Source organism: Babylonia areolata, chromosome 21 (assembly GCF_041734735.1).
Source record: "Babylonia areolata isolate BAREFJ2019XMU chromosome 21, ASM4173473v1, whole genome shotgun sequence".
NCBI classification, from domain to species: Eukaryota; Metazoa; Mollusca; class Gastropoda; order Neogastropoda; family Buccinidae; genus Babylonia; species Babylonia areolata.
Window position 1 is genome coordinate 6,372,155 of NC_134896.1, and position 22,772 is coordinate 6,394,926.

General features: G+C 41.7%; 1 protein-coding gene across 1 annotated transcript in view; it reads right to left on the reverse strand.

Annotated features, from left to right (window-relative positions):
* LOC143296503 (poly [ADP-ribose] polymerase 1-like) overlaps positions 1 to 22,772 on the reverse strand; it is a 51,451-nt gene that overhangs the window by 26,681 nt on the left and 1,998 nt on the right. Inside the window, exons 2-12 of the mRNA XM_076608471.1 lie at positions 19,156 to 19,300; positions 16,457 to 16,575; positions 15,831 to 15,970; positions 14,894 to 14,965; positions 14,034 to 14,118; positions 11,580 to 11,696; positions 10,967 to 11,049; positions 5,906 to 6,025; positions 2,771 to 2,869; positions 1,590 to 1,735; positions 978 to 1,129 (exon numbers count right to left, since the gene is read on the reverse strand). Coding sequence (XP_076464586.1) covers positions 978 to 1,129; positions 1,590 to 1,735; positions 2,771 to 2,869; positions 5,906 to 6,025; positions 10,967 to 11,049; positions 11,580 to 11,696; positions 14,034 to 14,118; positions 14,894 to 14,965; positions 15,831 to 15,970; positions 16,457 to 16,575; positions 19,156 to 19,300 — 1,278 coding nt within the window. The remainder of the gene's footprint in view (positions 1 to 977; positions 1,130 to 1,589; positions 1,736 to 2,770; positions 2,870 to 5,905; positions 6,026 to 10,966; positions 11,050 to 11,579; positions 11,697 to 14,033; positions 14,119 to 14,893; positions 14,966 to 15,830; positions 15,971 to 16,456; positions 16,576 to 19,155; positions 19,301 to 22,772) is intronic.

Consider the following 22,772-nt stretch of genomic DNA (forward strand, 5'->3'; position numbering starts at 1 on the left):
TCTCCCCCCTCCCCCATTCTCTCTCCTGATTTTGCACAGATCTCATGAACAGCTTCAGGGGCTTTTCTGCAGCAGTCATGCCCAACTGACTGATGCCTTTTTCTTTCTTTCTTTTTTAATTTTTTTTATTTTTATTTTTTATAACTTTTTAAAAATGTTTTCCAAAAGCATGTATACAATACAGAGAAAAGTATGAAACAAACAATATAGAATGAACAGTAGCATCCTCCACTACAGATAGAAAGATTAAAAAAAAAAAAAAAAAAAAAAGAAGACTAAACAAGGCAAAACAAATCTGTAACAATCAACAACAACATCAACAAATACAAAACAAAAACAAAAACAAAACAAAAAAACCACACACAAAAAAACCTTGTCCAATCATTCAATCAATCAATGTTTACACATTAATGATTGTAGTAATCATGATGATTTAAGATGACATTCATAATAAATAGCCTGGACCAGTTGTAACATAGCAACAGCATCAATTATGTCAACTATTACAGTAATGGTATCAAGGATGAGGCGAAAGCGAGTGGTAGCATTATGATATCATAATAAGGAGCAATGAGTAAACCACTTCTACATTATTGGAAAAGAAAGCTTGTAGTTAATCACATTGTAAAGACAACAACAACAACCATAATAATTCAAAAAATAAATAAATACATATACGAAATAAATAAAGACCTGCTAGTACAAAGTAATGACTGTTATACATTTTTTAATTGAAATGGAACAGTACATTTATGCATTTCCACATAGCTCTCACACCCCTATTTGTGCAAAAAAAAAGGGGGGGGGGAAAACAGGAAAAAAAAACACACTCACACATAAAAAAAGAAACCAACTCACAAAGCACAGGAACACAACAAACAAAACAACAAAAGAAAAAAAAAAACCCAGAAAAACACACACGCAAAGACACCAGGTCAGGAAGCACAGATACGCAACGCAAGCAAGAAGCAACGTACGTCACCACCCCAGGGCGCCATGTTGAGGGTCTTGATGAGGTCAGCCACCACAGCCCCACCCTGCTGGACCTTCTGCAGGAAGTTGTCCGGCACCACCTCCACCTCTGCCCCCTTCACCTCCTTCATCGCCTTGCCCAGCTTGTCCACCTCCTCTGTCACAGGGGAACCACCACCCTCATCTCAGTTATCATACTGCTTGTCGTAGGGGAACCACCAGCCTCATCTCAGTTATCATACTGACTGTCGTAGGGGAACCACCAGCCTCATCTCACAGTTATCATACTGCTTGTCGTAGGGGAACCACCAGCCTCATCTCAGTTATCATACTGCTACTAATGTTGCTGCTACTGTTGTGGCTGCTACTATTATTACTACTCCTGCAACTGTTGCTTCTGCCGCTGTTGTGGCAGCAGCTGCTCCTACTACTACTAACAATAATAATATATTTTCTGGATGTTCCTATTTGTATACAATGTTATCCAATACTTTATTGTCATAATATGTGTGTGTGTGTGCATGTGTGTGCGTGTGGGTGTGTGTGTGTGTGTAAAACACGTGTGCACATGCGCGCGCCCCACCCACCCACGGCCACGCCCACACACGATGACTGACCTTTGGTGCTGATGCAGGCGGCTGTCTTGCTGTCGGGCTTGCTGACCACCACACCGCCCAGGCCCTGGATGTCTTTGGTCAGCTGGGCCTTGGCCTTGCTGATGATGACGAACCTCAGGTCCTCCAGGGGCTTGCTGGTGCTGGGCCTGCACCGACAACAGTCCACGTCACACACACACACATGCCAAATCCTGTCAGGCATTTGAAGAAACAATCAGGAAATTTGGTAGGAACACTCTCTCTGAGCCACATCAGCAAACCTCTGGGCACAGACACTGTCCGAACGCAGTGACGCGTCCTTGAGAAACTGTCTCTTAGCAGATGTGGTGTAGCGCATATGGATTTGTCCCAACGCAGTGACGCCTCCTTGAGAAACTCTCTTAGCAGATGTGGTGTAGCGCATATGGATTTGTCCGAACGCAGTGACGCCTCCTTAAGAAACTGTCTCTTAGCAGATGTGGTGTAGCGCATATCGATTTGTCCGAACGCAGTGATGCCTCCTTAAGAAACTATCTCTTAGCAGATATGGTGTAGTGCATATGGATTTGTCCCAACGCAGTGACATCTCCTTGAGAAACTGTCTCTTAGCAGATGTGGTGTAGCGCATATGGATTTGTCCAAACGCAGTGATGCCTCCTTAAGAAACTGTCTCTTAGCAGATGTGGTGTAGCGCATATGGATTTGTCCGAACGCAGTGACGCCTCCTGAAGAAACTGTCTCTTAGCGGATGTGGTGTAGCATATATGGATTTGTCCGAACGCAGTGACATCTCCTTGAGAAACTGTCTCTTAGCAGATGTGGTGTAGCGCATATGGATTTGTCCGAACACAGTGACATCTCCTTGAGAAACTCTCTTAGCAGATGTGGTGTAGCGCATATGGATTTGTCCGAACACAGTGACATCTCCTTGAGAAACTCTCTCTTAGCAGATGTGGTGTAGCGCATATGGATTTGTCCGAACACAGTGACATCTCCTTGAGAGACTCTCTTAGCAGATGTGGTGTAGCATATATGGATTTGTCCGAACGCAGTGACATCTCCTTGAGAAACTGTCTCTTAGCAGATGTGGTGTAGCGCATATGGATTTGTCCGAACTCAGTGACGCCTCCTGCAGAAACTGAAACTGTAGTATGGAGAACACACAGGCACACACACACACTCAGCCAACCACATAAACTGACCCATCCACTGCATCGACAGATGAGCTGACCGGGCCCACATGGGCAGTGACGGTGATGGTCGGAAACACTCTCTCCCGCTTCACGTACTTGTAGCTCTTTCTGAAAAACACAACACACATATTTCAGTCTAGGTACTCAGCTTATATCACAAACTGACATAAGCTTATAGTTGGGCCAGCTGCAAGATGAGAGCTGTATGATCAACGGTTTCCTGACTGCAATAGGAATTCATTCATAGCTTTGTCTTTTGTTAAAAACTATGATTCAAACTACGAGATAAAACTGCACTGGCTCTTAGTGCTGCAGCCTTGGGAGCTAGCTGGCCTTTGGGGGCCATCCCCAATGGCAACTGACCTGAAGCCCTCTTGGCCAAGACAGTGGGGGTGTAACTTGGGCAAGACACTCTCCACTATAATCAAATTCTAGCCCAGGTACCAGTAGTTGCCTCCTCTGCTGTTCTGAGGGTCACAGTCAGACAATACTACCATACATAGCAGGACAATACTACCATACATAGCAGGACAATACTACCATACATAGCAGGACAATACTACCATACATAGCAGGGCAATACTATCACTAATAGCAGGACAATACTATCACACATAGCTAGACAATACTATCACACATAGCAGGGCAATACTATCACACATAGCAGGACAATACTATCACACATAGCAGGACAATACACATAGCAGGGCAATACTATCACACATAGCAGGACAATACTATCACACATAGCAGGACAATACACATAGCAGGGCAATACTATCACACATAGCAGGACAATACTATCACACATAGCAGGACAATACACATAGCAGGGCAATACTATCACACATAGCAGGACAATACTACCATACATAGCAGGACAATACTACCATACATAGCAGGACAATACTATCACACATAGCAGGGCAATACTATCACACATAGCAGGACAATACTACCATACATAGCAGGACAATACTACCATACATAGCAGGACAATACTATCACACATAGCAGGACAATACTATCACACACAGCTAGACAATACTATCACACATAACAGGACAATACTATCACACACAGCTAGACAATACTATCACACATAACAGGACAATACTATCACACACAGCTAGACAATACTATCACACATAGCAGGACAATACTGCCACACATAACAGGACAATACTATCACACATAGCAGGACAATACTACCACACATAGCAGGACAATACTATCACACACAGCTAGACAATACTATCACACACAGCTAGACAATACTATCACACATAACAGGACAATACTATCACACACAGCTAGACAATACTATCACACATAGCAGGACAATACTACCACACATAACAGGACAATACTATCACACATAGCAGGACAATACTATCACACATAGCAGGACAATACTACCATACATAGCAGGACAATACTATCACACACAGCTAGACAATACTATCACACATAGCAGGACAAGGCTATCACACATAGCAGGACAATACTATCACACACAGCTAGACAATACTATCACACATAGCAGGACAATACTATCACACATAGCAGGACAATACTATCACACACAGCAGGACAATACTATCACACACAGCTAGACAATACTATCACACACAGCAGGACAATACTATCACACACAGCTAGACAATACTATCACACATAACAGGACAATACTATCACACACAGCTAGACAATACTATCACACATAACAGGACAATACTATCACACACAGCTAGACAATACTATCACACACAGCTAGACAATACTATCACACATAACAGGACAATACTATCACACACAGCTAGACAATACTATCACACACAGCAGGACAATACTATCACACACAGCAGGACAATACTATCACACACAGCTAGACAATACTATCACACATAGCAGGACAATACTATCACACATAGCAGGACAATACTATCACACACAGCTAGACAATACTATCACACACAGCTAGACAATACTATCACACATAACAGGACAATACTATCACACATAGCAGCACAGTACTACCATACATAGCAGGACAATACTACCATACACAGCAGGACAATACTATCACACATAGCAGGACAATACTATCACACACAGCTAGACAATACTATCATGCTGTGCTGTGTGGTTCGTCCGTCGGGATCGACGAGGACCATCTAGTCATCCTGGGGGTGGGTGTGTTGGGCTCTTTGGGTGCGCAGATGACTGGTCAGGACAATCCACGCCCGGAAGGTTCTGACGCAGTGTGGACAGGGGATGGCGGCGGCTGTCTGGGACTTTCTGGCACTGCTTTTCCTGGCCTGTCTGCGTTGCTCTGCTGCAGCGATTCTGTTGGCCTCACAGGATTTGGACAGCTGAACGCCACTTTGGTCTGTCCATTGCATTCAGCTCCCATGTGTCGTGGCTGATGTTGAAGGCCTTCAGAGAAGCTTTCAGAGTGTCTTTGAAGCGCTTCTTTTGGCCTACATGGGAGCGCTTGCCATGTTGGAGTTCACCGTACAGCAGTTTCTTGGGGAGCCGGTGGTCTGGCATGCGAACTACATGGCCTGCCCAGCGCATCATACATAGCAGGCCAAGAGACACTCGCAACCTTTTCTCTTTTTAATTTCCCACCAGTTCAACATCCCATTCGGGTTTTCTCCCAAGACACTGTATCCCTGCTAAGTTTAGATCTCTGTTTCACAATTCTTTTTTTATTCTTCTTCCAAATGTTCAAATTTGATCTGTCTTTAAAACCTTTCTTTCTTTTTCTCTTTTCAGCAAAAAGAGGCAGTAAAATCTATACACAAGTATAAGTCAGCACGCACTAAAAGCTCAAGCTTCCTAAAATGTTTTCTGCTATCTTCCCCACCCATCTTCAAATCTACAATCATGGGAATAAATACAAGCAAACCAAAACAATAATATTAATAAATCAGGTGTTAAAAAATAAAGTCCACAACAGAACATCTTAACTCCTCAAACATAACTACATTCCACAAACAGGATTTCAAAACTCACAAAAAAAAAAAAAAAAATTTTTTAAATCAAGTATGACATTCTACATGCCAGCCAAGCACTGCAGTTTCCTGCAGATATAAGCACACACACACACACACACACACATATCAGGTAAGGGCTTACAGAAAAGGCACATCGTGGAACTCTGTGGGCACCTTGAAGGCGTGGCGCTTTGGGGTCTTGGTGATGTGCATGCACTTGGTCCACTCTGTCACATTGCCCGAACACTTGTACCCCTCAGGCCTGCACACACACGTTTACATCATCAGTGGAGAACACTTGTACCCCTCAGGCCTGCACACACACGTTTACATCATCAGTGGAGAACACGTGTACCCCTCAGGTCTGCACACACATGTTTACATCATCAGTGGAGAACACGTGTACCCCTCAGGTCTGCACACACATGTTTACATCATCAGTGGAGAACACGTGTACCCCTCAGGCCTGCACACACACGTTTACATCATCAGTGGAGAACACTTGTACCCCTCAGGCCTGCACACACACGTTTACATCATCAGTGGAGAACACTTGTACCCCTCAGGCCTGCACACACACGTTTACATCATCAGTGGAGAACACTTGTACCCCTCAGGCCTGCACACACACGTTTACATCATCAGTGGAGAACACGTGTACCCCTCAGGTCTGCACACACACGTTTACATCATCAGTGGAGAACACGTGTACCCCTCAGGTCTGCACACACACGTTTACATCATCAGTGGAGAACACTTGTACCCCTCAGGCCTGCACACACACGTTTACATCATCAGTGGAGAACACTTGTACCCCTCAGGCCTGCACACACGTTTACATCATCAGTGGGGAACACGTGTACCCCTCAGGTCTGCACACATGTTTACATCATCAGTGGAGAACACTTGTACCCCTCAGGTCTTCACACACATGTTTACATCATCAGTGGAGAACACTTGTACCCCTCAGGCCTGCACACACACGTTTACATCATCAGTGGAGAACACTTGTACCCCTCAGGTCTTCACACACATGTTTACATCATCAGTGGAGAACACTTGTACTCCTCAGGTCTGCACACACACGTTTACATCATCAGTGGAGAACACTTGTACCCCTCAGGTCTTCACACACACGTTTACATCATCAGTGGAGAACACTTGTACCCCTCAGGCCTGCACACACGTTTACATCATCAGTGGAGAACACTTGTACCCCTCAGGCCTGCACACATGTTTACATCATCAGTGGAGAACACTTGTACCCCTCAGGCCTGCACACAAATGTTTACATCATCAGTGGAGAACACTTGTAACCCTCAGGTCTGCACACACATGTTTACATCATCAGTGGAGAACACGTGTACCCCTCAGGTCTGCACACACATGTTTACATCATCAGTGGAGAACACTTGTACCCCTCAGACCTGCACACACACGTTTACATCATCAGTGGAGAACACTTGTACCCCTCAGGCCTGCACACACACGTTTACATCATCAGTGGAGAACACTTGTACCCCTCAGGTCTGCACACACATGTTTACATCATCAGTGGAGAACACTTGTACCCCTCAGGCACACACACATGTTTACATCATCAGTGGAGAACACTTGTACCCCTCAGGCACACACACGTTTACATCATCAGTGGAGAACACTTGTACCCCTCAGACCTGCACACACATGTTTACATCATCAGTGGAGAACACTTGTACCCCTCAGGTCTGCACACACACGTTGACATCATCAGTGGAGAACACTTGTACCCCTCAGGCCTGCACACACATGTTTACATCATCAGTGGAGAACACTTGTACCCCTCAGGCCTGCACACACACGTTTACATCATCAGTGGAGAACACTTGTACCCCTCAGGCACACACACATGTTTACATCATCAGTGGAGAACACTTGTACCCCTCAGGTCCGCACACACATGTTTACATCATCAGTGGAGAACACTTGTACCCCTCAGGCACACACACATGTTTACATCATCAGTGGAGAACACTTGTACCCCTCAGGTCTGCACACACATATTCACATCATCAGTGGAGAACACTTGTACCCCTCAGGTCTGCACACATGTTTACATCATCAGTGGAGAACACTTGTACCCCTCAGGCCTGCACACACACATGTTTACATCATCAGTGGAGAACACGTGTACCCCTCAGGTCTGCACACACATTTACATCATCAGTGGAGAACACTTGTACCCCTCAGGCCTGCACACACATGTTTACATCATCAGTGGAGAACACTTGTACCCCTCATGTCTGCACACACATATTCACATCATCAGTGGAAAACACTTGTACCCCTCAGGCCTGCACACACATGTTTACATCATCAGTGGAGAACACGTGTACCCCTCAGGTCTGCACACACATGTTTACATCATCAGTGGAGAACACTTGTACCCCTCAGGTCTGCACACACACGTTTACATCATCAGTGGAGAACACTTGTACCCCTCAGGCACACACACACACTGACATCATCAGCCCTGTCCATGTATACTGCATAATATGTGGCACATGTTCAAATGAACATGTGTTGATATGCTCTGCATGCGTGCGCACGTTGAGGGACATACAACTAAATGTTGAGGCGTTTATGTGATCGAGTGTGTGCATTTACTCGCACATACTTGTATGTACATGTATGTGTGTCAAAAATCCTACTGTATTATGTTTGTACATGATTTCAAATTAATGTTTGTACCCTTGACACAGTATCCCCCCGCACCCACACCAGTATTCCCTGTGACCCTGGTACACTAGGTAACGAAGACATTCTATTCTATTCTATACAAATATATAAAAACATTAACAAACACACACGAATGTATGCATATTCATGGAAACACACCCCAAAACATGCACACACATGTAAGCACACAAACACAAAACCCACCCTTCCACCAAAAAAAAAAAAAGACATGCACAAAAACTTGTACACTCGCACCCTCACACATGTATTATTGGATACACAAACACACACACAAAAAGTGCACACAAACACAAACATGTACATGAGCACACACACACACACACATCTAGTAACTCTATTACCCAAATTAAATACAAGTAGTAGGATTAGTTTTTATGAACAACACGGTCCTTTTCATACAACTAAGCTGAATTTGCACAAAAGAAGTTTAAGAAAATGTCCATAAACTGCTGCCTTGAGCGTATGGTTTTACTCTTTTTCCAGTAACTCTTTATCAATATTACCACTGCAGTCATCTTTATTAACTGCATAAACAGTCAGCGTACATACACAGACAAGACCAACATACCCATGTGCATTTGGAAACAATGTTTAAAGATAATGTGAAAGATTCCAACTCACAAGAAAACACCCTCCATCTACCCTGTTTCCCCCAATTCAGCATTCATACCCCACTTCTCTTACCTTTGAAACTACAACATTCAAAACTCCCACTTCTCCTACCTTTTAGACAACATTCAAAACCCCCACTTCTCTTATCTTTTAGACAACATTCAAACCCCCACTTCTCTTATCTTTTAGACAACATTCAAAACCCTCAACTTCTCTTACCTTTTAAACTACAACATTCAAAACCCTCAACTTCTCTTACCTTTTAAACTACAACATTCAAAACCCCAACTTCTCTTACCTTTTAAACTACAACATTCAAAACCCTCAACTTCTCTTACCTTTTAAACTACAACATTCAAAACCCCCACTTCTCTTACCTTTTAAACTACAACATTCAAAACCTCCACTTCTCTTACCTTTAAAACTACAACATTCAAAACCCCCACTTCTCTTACCTTTTAAACTACAACATTCAAAACCCCCACTTCTCTTACCTTTAAAACTACAACATTCAAAACCTCAACTTCTCTTACCTTTTAAACTACAACATTCAAAACCCCAACTTCTCTTACCTTTTAGACAACATTCAAAACCACAACTTCTCTTACCTTTAAAACTACAAAATTCAAACCCCCACTTCTCTTACCTTTAAAACTACAAAATTCAAACCCCCACTTCTCTTACCTTTAAAACTACAACATTCAAAACCCCCACTTCTCTTACCTTTTAAACTACAACATTCAAATGTAAATATTAACGCTTGAACAAAATGTCTACAATCACCAGTAATGTGTGACGGGACATTCAACAAAATTCCTCCTCCATTCCTGATCTCTTTGAGAAAACCCACCTGAAATTCTGAATGAATCAGTACTCCTCCAAATCAAACTGTTTTATTTCAGATTGTTCTTACATCTTCAGTCCTCAATTTGAGCTGATTTACACCCCCAAAAGTGGAGTATGGCTGCCTACATGGCGGGGTAAAAACGGTCATACACATAAAAGCCCACTTGTGTTCATACAAGTGAACGTGTGAGTTGCAGCCCATGAACGCAGAAGAAAAAGAAGAAGAAGAGCTGATTGACTACAGAGATGTGATGAAAGCCCTTCAACTTTCACACTTCTCCTGATCCCAGAAAGAGGGGAGGGGGTTGTGTGGGGAGGGAGGGTGGTATCAGAATTTAAATACACATTTTCTAGTCAAGCACTCTCCAACATGATGACAGTTTATATGTGTGTGAATACATTCTCTTATTCAAATACATACTGGCAAATGCACACACACACACAGACACTGGAAACTGGAAATCTTTAGCACTCTTTCCCCCCCCCCCCCCCCTCTCTCTCCCTAAACGTTCAAGGAAAATGGGAGACACAACAACTGATTTTCAACACCAACATATCCATCACCAACATACAAAAGTTCAGTTTTTGTTTAACTCTTTCCATACGAACGGCAAAAGAGACGACGTTAACAGCGTTTCACCCCAATTACCATTATCAAAATACTGCAAGTGGAAGGCTCTTAGACTGAAGACGTGAATGCTGACAAAGAATACCACAATTCTGACGACAGAAGCTAAAGGTTGGGTCAGTGAGACACCCACTGGACATCCGAGGGGTCTGTGTAGAGGAGAAGAGAGGACTGGCCATACTGAGTGAGTTAATGTCTTACATTACAGCATGGCAGATGTTTTAGGTCTAATTCACACTGGCAATGATTCTCCAATTCTGTACGCTATACACACTGACGAAGGGGGTGAGAGACCACCGAAATATTCAATCAAGCCCATTGCAACTTTTTGGTTCTGAGTAGAGAAAACTTTCTGCTGTACAGCTCTACTTCACGTACGAGTAATACAGCTGTCCATCTTTACACTCGGCACAGGGATCCAGAGCTCCAAAGACCAGGCAGTCCGACACCGCTTCCAGCAACTGTAACACACCCACAAACATGGCTGTAACAACATCATAATAATAATGGATATCTATATGGCGCTGTATGTCTGATTTCGGCGATCCACCACTGATTTCAATACAGTTCAGTTCAATTCAAAGTAATCTACTGTCTGCTTCAAGCAATATCCAAAAAGAACATTTCTGAACAAGACTACCTGAGTACCTTCATTTCACCTGAGGGGATTTTCTGTACAAGACTACCTGAGTATAATCAATTCCCATGAGGGGATTTTCTGTACAAGACTACCCGAGTATAATCAATTCCCATGAGGGGATTTTCTGTACAAGACTACCGGAGTATAATCAATTCCCATGAGGAGATTTTCTGAACAAGACTACCTGATCGTTCGTTTATTTATTTATAGTCTGTTCATCTAAGATGATGATATTAGACTGTAGAGACTACCTGAGTATCCTCATTTCTCAGGACTTTCTGTACAAGACTACCTGAGTACGCTCATTTCCCCCAAGGGGATTTTCTGCACTAAACAAGACCACTGGTGTACCTTGGTTTCCCCTGACGGGATTTTCTGTCCGTTCAACTCCAGCAGAACTCGCAGAGCTTCGTTGGACACGTCGATCTTGAGGGCGTCTCTGTACTTCCAGATCATCTGGCTTTGTTCCTGGTACAGGGTGATGAACAGTGCACTGTACACTACCATGGACAGACAGACAGGAAGACAGAGACAGGGAGACACAGACAGAGAGACAGGGAGAGAGAGTAAGACAGGGAGACAGAGACAGACAGGAAGACAGAGACAGGGAGACACAGACAGAGAGACAGGGAGAGAGAGTAAGACAGGGAGACAGAGACAGAGAGAGAGAGAGACAGGGAGACAGAGACAGACAGGAAGACAGAGACAGGGAGACAGGGAGAGAGAGTAAGACAGGGAGACAGAGACAGAGAGAGAGAGAGACAGTGAGAGACAGAGAAAAAACAGAGAGAAAGAGAGTGTGCATGTGTGTGCATGTGTGTGCATGCGTGCACGCATGTGTGTGTGCGTGTGTGTATGCGAAGGTGTGTGCGTGCACACACATGAGCGCATGCATGTGCGTGCATGTGTGTGTGTGTCTTCAGCTTCACTGAAGAATAATTTTAATGTCTGAAATACACTCAGAGAAAGGGTGTTCCCTCAGTCTTACACAGAGTTGTCAGACTGACGCATAACAAGTCAAACAATCCCATGACACATAACAAGTCAAACAATCCCATGACCAGACAAATGTCCTGAGATATCATCATCAAGCCCTGTTGTGGTGTTCATCATAGTCCTCACTGAAGAGACAGTGAGAACCCTCCATGATCTCAACCAGCCCCAATGTGTTGCAGGCAGGCAAAATAGCCTGGTGGTTAAAGCACTGGACTTTCAATCTTTGGGTCCCAAGTTCGAATCTTGTTAACGACACCTGGTGGAGATTCTTCCGATCTCCCACGTCAATAGATGTGCAGACCAGCTAGTGCCTGAACCCCCTTCGTGTGTATACACAGGTAGATCAAATATGCATGTTAAAGATCCTGTAATCCATGTCAGTGTTCAGTGAGTTATGGAAACCAGAACATACCCAGCATGCACAACCCTGAAAACGGAGTATGGCTGCCTGAATGGTGGGGTAAATAAACAAAACAGTCATACACGAAAACTGTTGCATGTCTGTATGACTATGAGTATATATGTGTGCGTGACTGAAATCTGATTGAATGACACAGAAAACGAATGATGAGCACCCAATGGCAGCTGTCAGTCGGCTCTATCCAGGTAGGCAGCCTGTTGTGCAAGTGACTCTGTGTTTGTAAAGCGCTTACAGCTTGGTCTCCGAATGAGGACAGGCACTGTGTAAGTATCCACATCATCAGCATCATCATACGGTGGGGTGATGCCCTGGTGGTGACACATCTGTTCTATGAAGTGAATCTGAGAGCACAGGATCAAATCCCGTACTCACCAATATTTTCTCCCCCTCCAACAGACCCTGAGTGGTGATCTGGACGCTAGTCATTTGGATAAGACGATAAACCGAGGTCCCAAGTACAGTATGTACTTGGTGCACAAGCAAGAACCAACCATAACAAAAGGGTTGTCCCTGGTAAAATTCTGTAGAAAAACCCACTTTGATATGAAAAAAAACAAAACAAAATACACTTGAAGGCAGAAAAAAAAGGTGGCGTGACACTATAGCAACACTCTCTGCCTGGGACATGTGTCCCGAATTTCCCACAAAGAAATCTGTTGTGACAAGAATACAATACAATTTGCCTCTGTTTTCAGCACCATCCTCTTCTGACCCAGATGAAATAAAAGGCAATACCTGACAAATGTATGAAATAAATGCTAATGCCAAATGTGAGGAATGAATGCTAATGCCTGCCAAATGTATGAAATGAATGCTAATGCCAAATGTAAGGAATGAATGCTAATACCTGCCAAATGTATGAAATGAATGCTAATGCCAAATGTAAGGAATGAATGCTAATGCCTGCTAAATGTACGAAATGAATGCTAATGCCAAATGTAAAGAATAAATGTTAATGCCTGCCAAATTTCAGAAACGTTCAAGCACGCACACTCCGTCACAGTACAAGAGTTTTGTTCCAACCACTCAGTTAACAAGACAACATTCTTTCCTCTAACGCATACTGCATGACTTTGTCAAAAGAAACAATTCTGACATTCTTTGTCCCATCCTCTTCCTCATCCCCCCCCCCTCCCCCCCAAAGAAAAAGCAAATGAAAACATAACATCCCTTTCATCAGTACTATATCAGTGAGTTTAGTCTCACACTAGTCAACCATTCAACTATTCTGAAACTCCAGCAACGCAAGAAGAAGGCACTGGGGCCACTGTCCTTAGTGCCACGTCAAAGCCCACATCGGTCCTATCAGTCATCTACGGACCCCCCAAGTGTAAAGCTCATGCAAAGGAGGAACAACTACAAGAATCAAAACCCGTTGGAAATTTTACCTTCAACTGTTTTTCCTCTTCTGTTTCTTCCTTCTTCGCCTTCTTTCCTCCTGCTCCCTTCTCCTCTCCTCCCTTCCTCTTCTTCCTGCCACAAAAAGACATGCAGCTGTTCCAATAAACCATGAATAATAACACTACTACTATTAATAACAATGATTAAAAAAATGATGATGATGATGAAAGGTTATCTGTATAGTGAAATTCTCAAAGTTAATTTAGACTCCTTGGCTATCTATCACCCATTCACAGGCAGCCACGTCCCAAAATGGCCAACCACACTCAACCATAAACATACATACACCCATAAACAGAAAACAGCACAAATAAGATGAGGATGAAAAAAAGAAATCACAAAATCACCTCACAGATCAGAATGAGTTTTTAGCTGGGATTTGAGCACAGAGCGTGTTGGTGCCAAAGACTGATAAATGTTCATTGATTTTTTTTCTTCAAATAAAGTTGATAGCTCTATACAAACATGTACATAACTCAATAAACTGTAAATGATAAATAACAAAACAAATCACTTCATATACTCGCTGCAAACAGACACCTCAAAACAAAGTGAAAGACACACAAGAGATGCAATTTAATGAAATGGTTTCAAATAAAATTCATCCACACAGTCTAATGCAATTCTGAAGGAAATGCTTTTATCCGACATTGACGACTCTAACCTTTGATATTAGACTGTCAAGAACAGCACTGATAACATAATTCGGCATTGCCCTGCCATTCAGAAATTCTGGCATGAATTTTCCCCAAATCAGGCAAGTGAATGGAGCTGCTTCATTCATCATACCTCTGAACTGAATAAAACAAGGTAAGAAAAAAAAAAAGGGAATTCACACAAGACTTACGCTTCTCCCTTGCCCAGTTTCTCCAACAAGTAGTCCTTGTCTTCCTTCTTCAGCTTGCCAAAGCCAGTAATCCTGAAACACACAGAAACATTTAACTGGTGATGGGGAAGGGGGAAAAAAGAGAGAAAGATAAAGTCATATTTATCATTAACATATTTGACGTGCATGCGTGCGTGTCAGTGTGTGTACATGTGTGTATGTATGTGTGTGCGTGTCTCTGTGTATGTGTGAGTGTGCGTGTCTCTGTGTATGTGTGTGTGTGTGTGTGTGTGTGCGTGTCAGTGTGTGTGCATGTGTGTATGTATGTGTGTGCGTGTCTCTGTGTATGTGTGTGTGTGCATGTCTCTGTGTATGTGTGTGTGTGTGTGTGTGTGTCAGTGTGTGTGCATGTGTGTATGTGTGTGTCCATGTCTCTGTGTATGTGTGCGAGTCTGTGTGTGTGCACGTATGTGTGTGTGTGTGTGTGTGTGTGTGTGCACGTGTGCGTGTGTGTGGTGAGAGACAGAGAAAGAGAGAAAAAGGGAGAGCAAAACAATCTTAATGAAAACATGACATTAGTAGCTGAATTCCTTGATGAAGGAAGATGGACTCAGTACAACCAGTTAAAAAACATGTCAGTGGAAGCCCTGTGTTCCACTCGACTGTTGGCCGCTGTTCTTTCTCTGTCTCTGGACCTTGCGGTTGGAATGAACTTCCTCTTTCGCTTCGTCAAGTCTCCACTCTCAGCTCTTTCAAGTCTGGCCTTAAAACCCACCTCTTCCCAAAATAGCCTCCCTTGCCTGCCCTTCCTTGTCTTTAGTTTCTACAGTTTTAGAGTTATGCATGCGTGTGAACGACTGGTGCGAAAGCGCTTTGATTTGTCTCTCCACAAGATTCAGCGCTATATAAATACCATTATTATTATTATTATTACAAGTCAGACATCAAACCATCTCACTTCTCAGGGTTCAAATCAGCTCGGAAGCCCAGCTCATCTCGTTTTCCAATGAAGCAGTCAACATGATACCACTGGTCCTGCGGTCCGTGCATTTTCGATCTCAAGGATTCGTAGTCTTTCTTGGACACTCTCATCAAATCCTGACAATGTTTGAAAGGAAAGAAAAAAAATCCACATTAGCAGAAGAAAAAACAATCAACATTTTTTGTCTACAGCTCTTTTCAAGGCTGAATGACATAATGTGAAAAATGATGTATAAGTTTCACAAGTTTTTACTTACACATTTTTATGTGACATGTATACACTACTCTTTCTCTCTCAGTGCTTTCGATCGCTTTTATTATTTCTGTTAAACTTGATTACATATGCACTGTGAAACACAAATAAATGTTAACTTAGTAAAGTGTGTATGTATGTGAATGTGTTGTATGCGTGAGTGTGTGCGTGCACTCACTCATATTACAAGTGTGTAGCACACAGACTTCAGCTAAAGATTTATTCAAAACAAGATTTACGTTTTAACAAAAAACAACAAAAACAAAAAAACAAACAAAAAAACTAACAAAAAAGCCTATGAAATACATGTTCATTTCTCAGCTAAGTATAAAGCTGTCAATCCACTCTACCTTCTGAATTTTCTGATCACAGCCACGACAGGTACTGCGGCTGGACTTGGCGTACTCAGCGACAAAGTCGTTGTAAATGTTGACCACGCCTTTGGCGTCTCCCGATTCACCTGATGCAGCTGTTTACACACACAATAACAAAAGAAGTAATGTACACTGTCGCAAGAAGTAGTGTACACCACAGAAAATAATAATGTAATCTGTAGCAAGAGGTACTGTACACCATAGCAAGAAGTATTGTACACCAGAAGTACTGTACACCATAGAAAGAAATATTGTACACCATAGCAAGAAGTATTGTACGACAGAAGTATTGTACACCATAGCAAGAAGTATTGTACACCACAGCAAGAAGTATTGTACACCAGAGGTGTTGTACACCATGGCAAGAAGTATTGTACACCATAGCAAGAAGTATTGTACACCAGAAGTGTTGTACACCACAGCAAGAAGTATTGTACACCAGAAGTATTGTACACCATAGCAAGAAGTATTGTACACCATTGCAAGAAGTATTGTACACCAGAGGTGTTGTACACCACAGCAAGAAGTATTGTACACCAGAAGTACTGTACACCATAGCAAGAAGTACTGTACACCAGAAGTATTGTACACCACAGCAAGAAGTATTGTACACCAGAAGTACTGTACACCATAGCAAGAAGTATTGTACACCAGAAGTATTGCACACCATAACAAGAAGTATTGTACACCAGAAGTATTGTATACCACAGCAAGAAGTATTGTATACCTGAAGTATTGTACACCATAGCAAGAAGTATTGTACACAAGAAGTATTGTACACCATAGCAAGAAGTATTGTACACCAGAAGTATTGTACACAACAGCAAGAAGTATTGTATACCAGAAGTATTGTACACCATAGCAAGAAGTATTGTACACAAGAAGTATTGTACACCACAGCAAGAAGTATTGTACACCAGAAGTATTGTACACCATAGCAACAAGTATTGTACACCATAGCAACAAATATTGCACACCATAGCAAGACGTATTGTACACCATAGCAACAAGTATTGCACACCAGAAGTACTGTACACCATAGCAAGAAGTATTGTACACCAGAAGTATTGTACACCATAGCAAGAAGTATTATACACCATAGCAACAAGTACTGTACACCAGAAGTACTGTACACCATAGCAAGAAGTACTGTACACCAGAAGTATTGTACACCATAGCAAGAAGTATTGTACACCAGAAATATTGTACACCACAGCAAGAAGTATTGTACACCACATAAAATAATAATGTACACCATAGCAAGATGTAATGTATACCATAGCAAAAACAGGGCCCACACAGGTTTGCAAGTTCCAAATCTTTTCAATGCCATTTTCTGAAATTTCCATGACTACAAATTAACTTTTTTCCTCATGAAATATATTTCTTGTTATCAAAATGGCCTACTGAGAAAATAAAACTTAAAAACATTGCGGTGTTTTGCAAGTCCATTGCAGAGGTGTCAGAAAGGCACAATAATAAAGTGATATATACCTGATGTCTTGGTTCCACACCACAAATCAACAATTGGTATTATCCTCAAACTATCTTGGATGAAACCTTATAACTGCAAATATACTCACACTATTACAGTTAGTGGTGGTCACAATTTGTTACCAAACAAAGAAAAAAAAAATTCATTCTTCAATCAATGTAAACATTTGTGAGTGGTTGTTTTTTCAAGCTTTAGTTTTAGTTTCATGACTTTTCCATGATTTCAACCATAATTCCGTCTTTCATGTCCTGGAAAATTTGGTTTTCTAATTCCATGACTTTCTAGAATTTCCATGACCTGTATGGACCCTGCAAAAAGTACTTTACTAACATCAACATACACAGTTACACCCAACCACACACAAAGATGTTATCATATTATTAACAAAAACTGTCACCATGACATTGTCATGTACATCAAAATCCTTTCGCTGAGTTCCAGGCATCTCAATACTCAGGACAGGCATGCTGGCCAAAGAGTAAGAGTGCTGGATTCTCGCCTGAGTTTTCCCAGTTTGATTACTGATTTCAGCCATTTTTTCTATCTCCCAGGACAGCATGTGAGCAGACCTGCTTCTGCTTGAACCCCAGTCATGTGTATATGTATGCACAAGATCTGGGTCAAGGTCAAACCTCTGAACAGAAAACTTTCAACAGCCAATCACCACATTAATAATCAATCATCAGTCATGTGTATATGTATGCACAAGATCTGGGTCAAGGTCAAACCTCTGAACAGAAAACTTTCAACTGCCAATCACCACATTAATAATCAATCATCAAAGAGTGAAGCTGGATACAAACAGAGAGTCGACAATGATTAACAAAGACCCAAGACCCCGGCCATGAACAACTTGACCTTCAGGGCATTAGGTAATATAACCTCAAACCTTTAACTCTCTCCATATGAACGGCGAAAGAGACGACGTTAACAGCGTTTCACCCCAATTACCATCATCAAAATATTGCAAGCGGAAGGCTCTTATACTGAAGAGGTGAATGTTGACAAAGAATATCACAATTCTTACAACGGAAGCTAAAGGTTGGGTCATTCAGACACCCACTGGACATCTGAGGGGTCTGTGCAGAGGAGAAGAGAGGACTGGCCGTACTGAGTGAGTTAAGATTCACAAAGTAACAAACACAACATCGCCTCCCCTGACCCCTTCAGTTCCACCTACCTGCAATCTTCTCCTTAATTTTCTGCTGGTCCTCCCAGCGCAGGGAATGGAACCCATGGATCTCGTCCTCTGTCTCGGGACGAGCTCTTTTCCAGAAGCAGGCATAGTGGTGCCAGTTCGGCATCTTTCCGTCAAACATGGGGGACTGAACAGACAGGAAAAGTCAATCCGTTTCAATTTCTTCCTTTTGTAAGAGGTATCAAAGCGTGCAAACTGATGGCTACCTACATGGCAGGGTAAATAATGAGAACAGTCTATCTACTTCGCAGGGTAAATAATGAGAACAGTCTATCTACTTCACAGGGTAAATAATGAGAACAGTCTATCTACTTCGCAGGGTAAATAATCAGAACAGTCTACCTACATGGCAGGGTAAATAATGAGAACAGTCTACCTACATGGCAGGGTAAATAATCAGAACAGTCTACCTACATGGCAGGGTAAATAATCAGAATAGTCTGCCTATATGGCAAGGTAAATAATCAAAACAGTCTACCTACATGGCAGAATAAATGATGAGAACAATCTGCCTACATGGCAGGGTAAATAATGAGAACAGTCTACCTACATGGCAGGGTAAATAATGAGAACAGTCTACCTACATGGCAGGGTAAATAATGAGAACAGTCTACCTACATGGCAGGGTAAATAATGAGAACAGTCTACCTACATGGCAGGGTAAATAATGAGAACAGTCTACCTACATGGCAGGGTAAATAATCAGAACAGTCTACCTACATGGCAGGGTAAATAATCAGAACAGTCTACCTACATGGCAGGGTAAATAATCAGAACAGTCTACCTACATGGCAGGGTAAATAATCAGAACAGTCTACCTACATGGCAGGGTAAATAATGAGAACAGTCTACCTACATGGCAGGGTAAATAATCAAAACAGTCTACCTACATGGCAGGGTAAATAATAGGAACAGTCTACCTACACAGCAGGGTAAATAATAGGAACAGTCTACCTACATGGCAGGGTAAATAATAGGAACAGTCTACCTACATGGCAGGGTAAATAATATGAACAGTCTACCTACATGGCAGGGTAAATAATCAAAACAGTCATACACGTTGAAATGTTGCATGTCTGTGTGAGTGTGTGTGTGTGTGTGACTTGAAACTCAAATGAATGACACAAGAAACGAATGATGAGCGCCCAATAACAGCTGTCAGTCAGCTCTACCCAGGCAGGCAGTCTGTTGTGCAAATGACTCCGTGTTTGTAAAGCGCTTCTAGCTTGGTCTTTGTAGGATAGGTGCTATACAAGTATATATCATCATCATCATTATATAAACACACACACACACACACATATATATATATATATATATATATATATATATATAATTACACCACAAAGTCTGCGAAAAGCAGATGCCTGACCTGTGCATGAAGCCAAAAGATGAAACCAACCCCTCTTTTTTTTTCTTTTTTTTTTTCTTTAATTCACTCATTCTTGTTGTATAAAACAATCATGAATCATGAAATCCATCCTTTGGCAGACATTCACCAACACAAAAGTTTCAACAATACACAAAGTAATATCATTACTGGATTTTTTTTTTCCAGTTTAAATAAAAAGAATACATCAGAACTAAATCCCATTTATGTTGGAAACTCATATCATGAATCAAATAATGACTCTTAAATCTGCTCACAAACCAAGTCTGAGTAACCGACGAGTAAAATGACAAATGTAAAAATTTCAATTTTCAATCACGAGGACCTCTCTAAACTTTATTTCCAAAGGGTGCGTGAAATTTCCCACTAAGGTTGTGTGTTTGAAGTGCCACCCACCCACAAACACAGCATTGAACACACACCCACACCACACACACCCTCACACCACACACACTGCAACTGATTCAGAAAGTGGGGGTGGAGAGATGGGGGGGAGTACATTACTAGCATTTTAATTCTTGCAAAATGTGTGTCAGTTTATCAAATGTTATGTCGTGTTACAGTTTCCTGCAGAACATCAAAGTGCATTCCTTGTCAATTTTATCTGTCACATGGCAACAAAAGTATGTGCTGTCTGTTATTTATCATCACTGTTGTCTTTTTTGACTCACTTGTGTAAACAAAGTGAGTATGTTTTAACCCAGTATTCGGTTGTCTGTGTGTGTGTGTGTGTGTGTGTGTGTGTGTGTGTGTCTGTGTGTCCATGGTAAACTTAAACATTGACATTTTCTCCGCAAATACTTTGTCAGTTGACACCAAATTAGACATAAAAATAGAAAAAATTCAGTTCTTTCCAGTCATCTTGTTTAAAACAATATTGCACCTCTGGGATGGGCACAAAATAAATTTAAAAAATGAAGCCTAATTATATGCAAACTGCATTTACTGATATATTTATATTTTTTGTATTCTCTAAACTTGGCAACACAGACAACCGAACACCGGGTTAAAACATAGACTCACTTTGTTTACACAAGTGAGTCAAAAAAGGGAAATTACTCTGTAATTAATGCTAGGGGACTTAATTTGCTTTAAACTGATCTTTCCCATCTTAAACATTACATTTTGAAATTATACTCAATACATAAAAAGCTTGGATTTTTTTATTTTTAAGTGTATCACAAGTGAGTCTTGAAGGCCTTGCCCCTCTTGTTATTTATTTCATTATTATTATTATTCTTTTTTTTTCTTCTTTTTTTTTCTTGAGTCCTGACTAAGCGCGTTGGGTTACACTGCTGGTCAGGCATCTGCTTGGCAGATATGGTGTAGCGTATATGGATTTGTCCAAATGCAGTGACGCCTCCTGGAGCTACTGAAACTGAAACTGTTAACATTGTTATGCAGGAAAAAAAAAGAAGAAAAAAAGAGTGGCTTCAGATCTATTATGAAGGTGACTCATTCTTGCTGGGGTAAGCAGACCAGATTTAACAGAGAAATGTGCAATTAACTAGGATACACTTAACTTGAATCAAAAGATTGTGCTTGTACAGTACCCCACTCCAGCTCTTTCTAATTCTTCAGTAGCAGGGGAAAACTGAGCTTACATGATCAAATACCACACCTACAAGACTGCTTCCCCTGCAGTAGACCTTGAGTGATGGTCTGGATACTACAACATTGTCACCAGTATGAGATAATAAACCAAGGTCCCACAGCATGCACTTACAGTATGCAAAAGAACCCATGGCAACAAGGGAATTGTCCCTGGAAAAAGTATACTACGGTCCACTCTTCATGTGTGTGTGAGTGTACATGTGTGTCTGTGTCTGTGAGTGTGAAACCTGACTGATTCAGTGACTGACACAGTGAATGAATCATCAGTACCTAAAGGCAGTTCTACCCAGGTAAGCAGCCTGTTGTGCAAATGACTTGTTTGTAAGGTGCTTAGACTTTGGTCTCTGACCATGATAGACGCTATAAAAGTATCTTTCTCTATCAATCAAAAGAACAAAACCCAATGCAACGGTCAGGCCTTGATTCTTTAAAGCCCACCAAACACTGCATAAGAAAAAAAAAAGAATGAATAAATAAATAAGTATTTATGTATTGAGTATCATTTCAAAATATAATGTTTAAGATGAGTTTAAAGCAAATTAAGTCCTCTAGCATTAATTTCCCTTTTTTACTATCTGCACCAAAACGTTTGCAA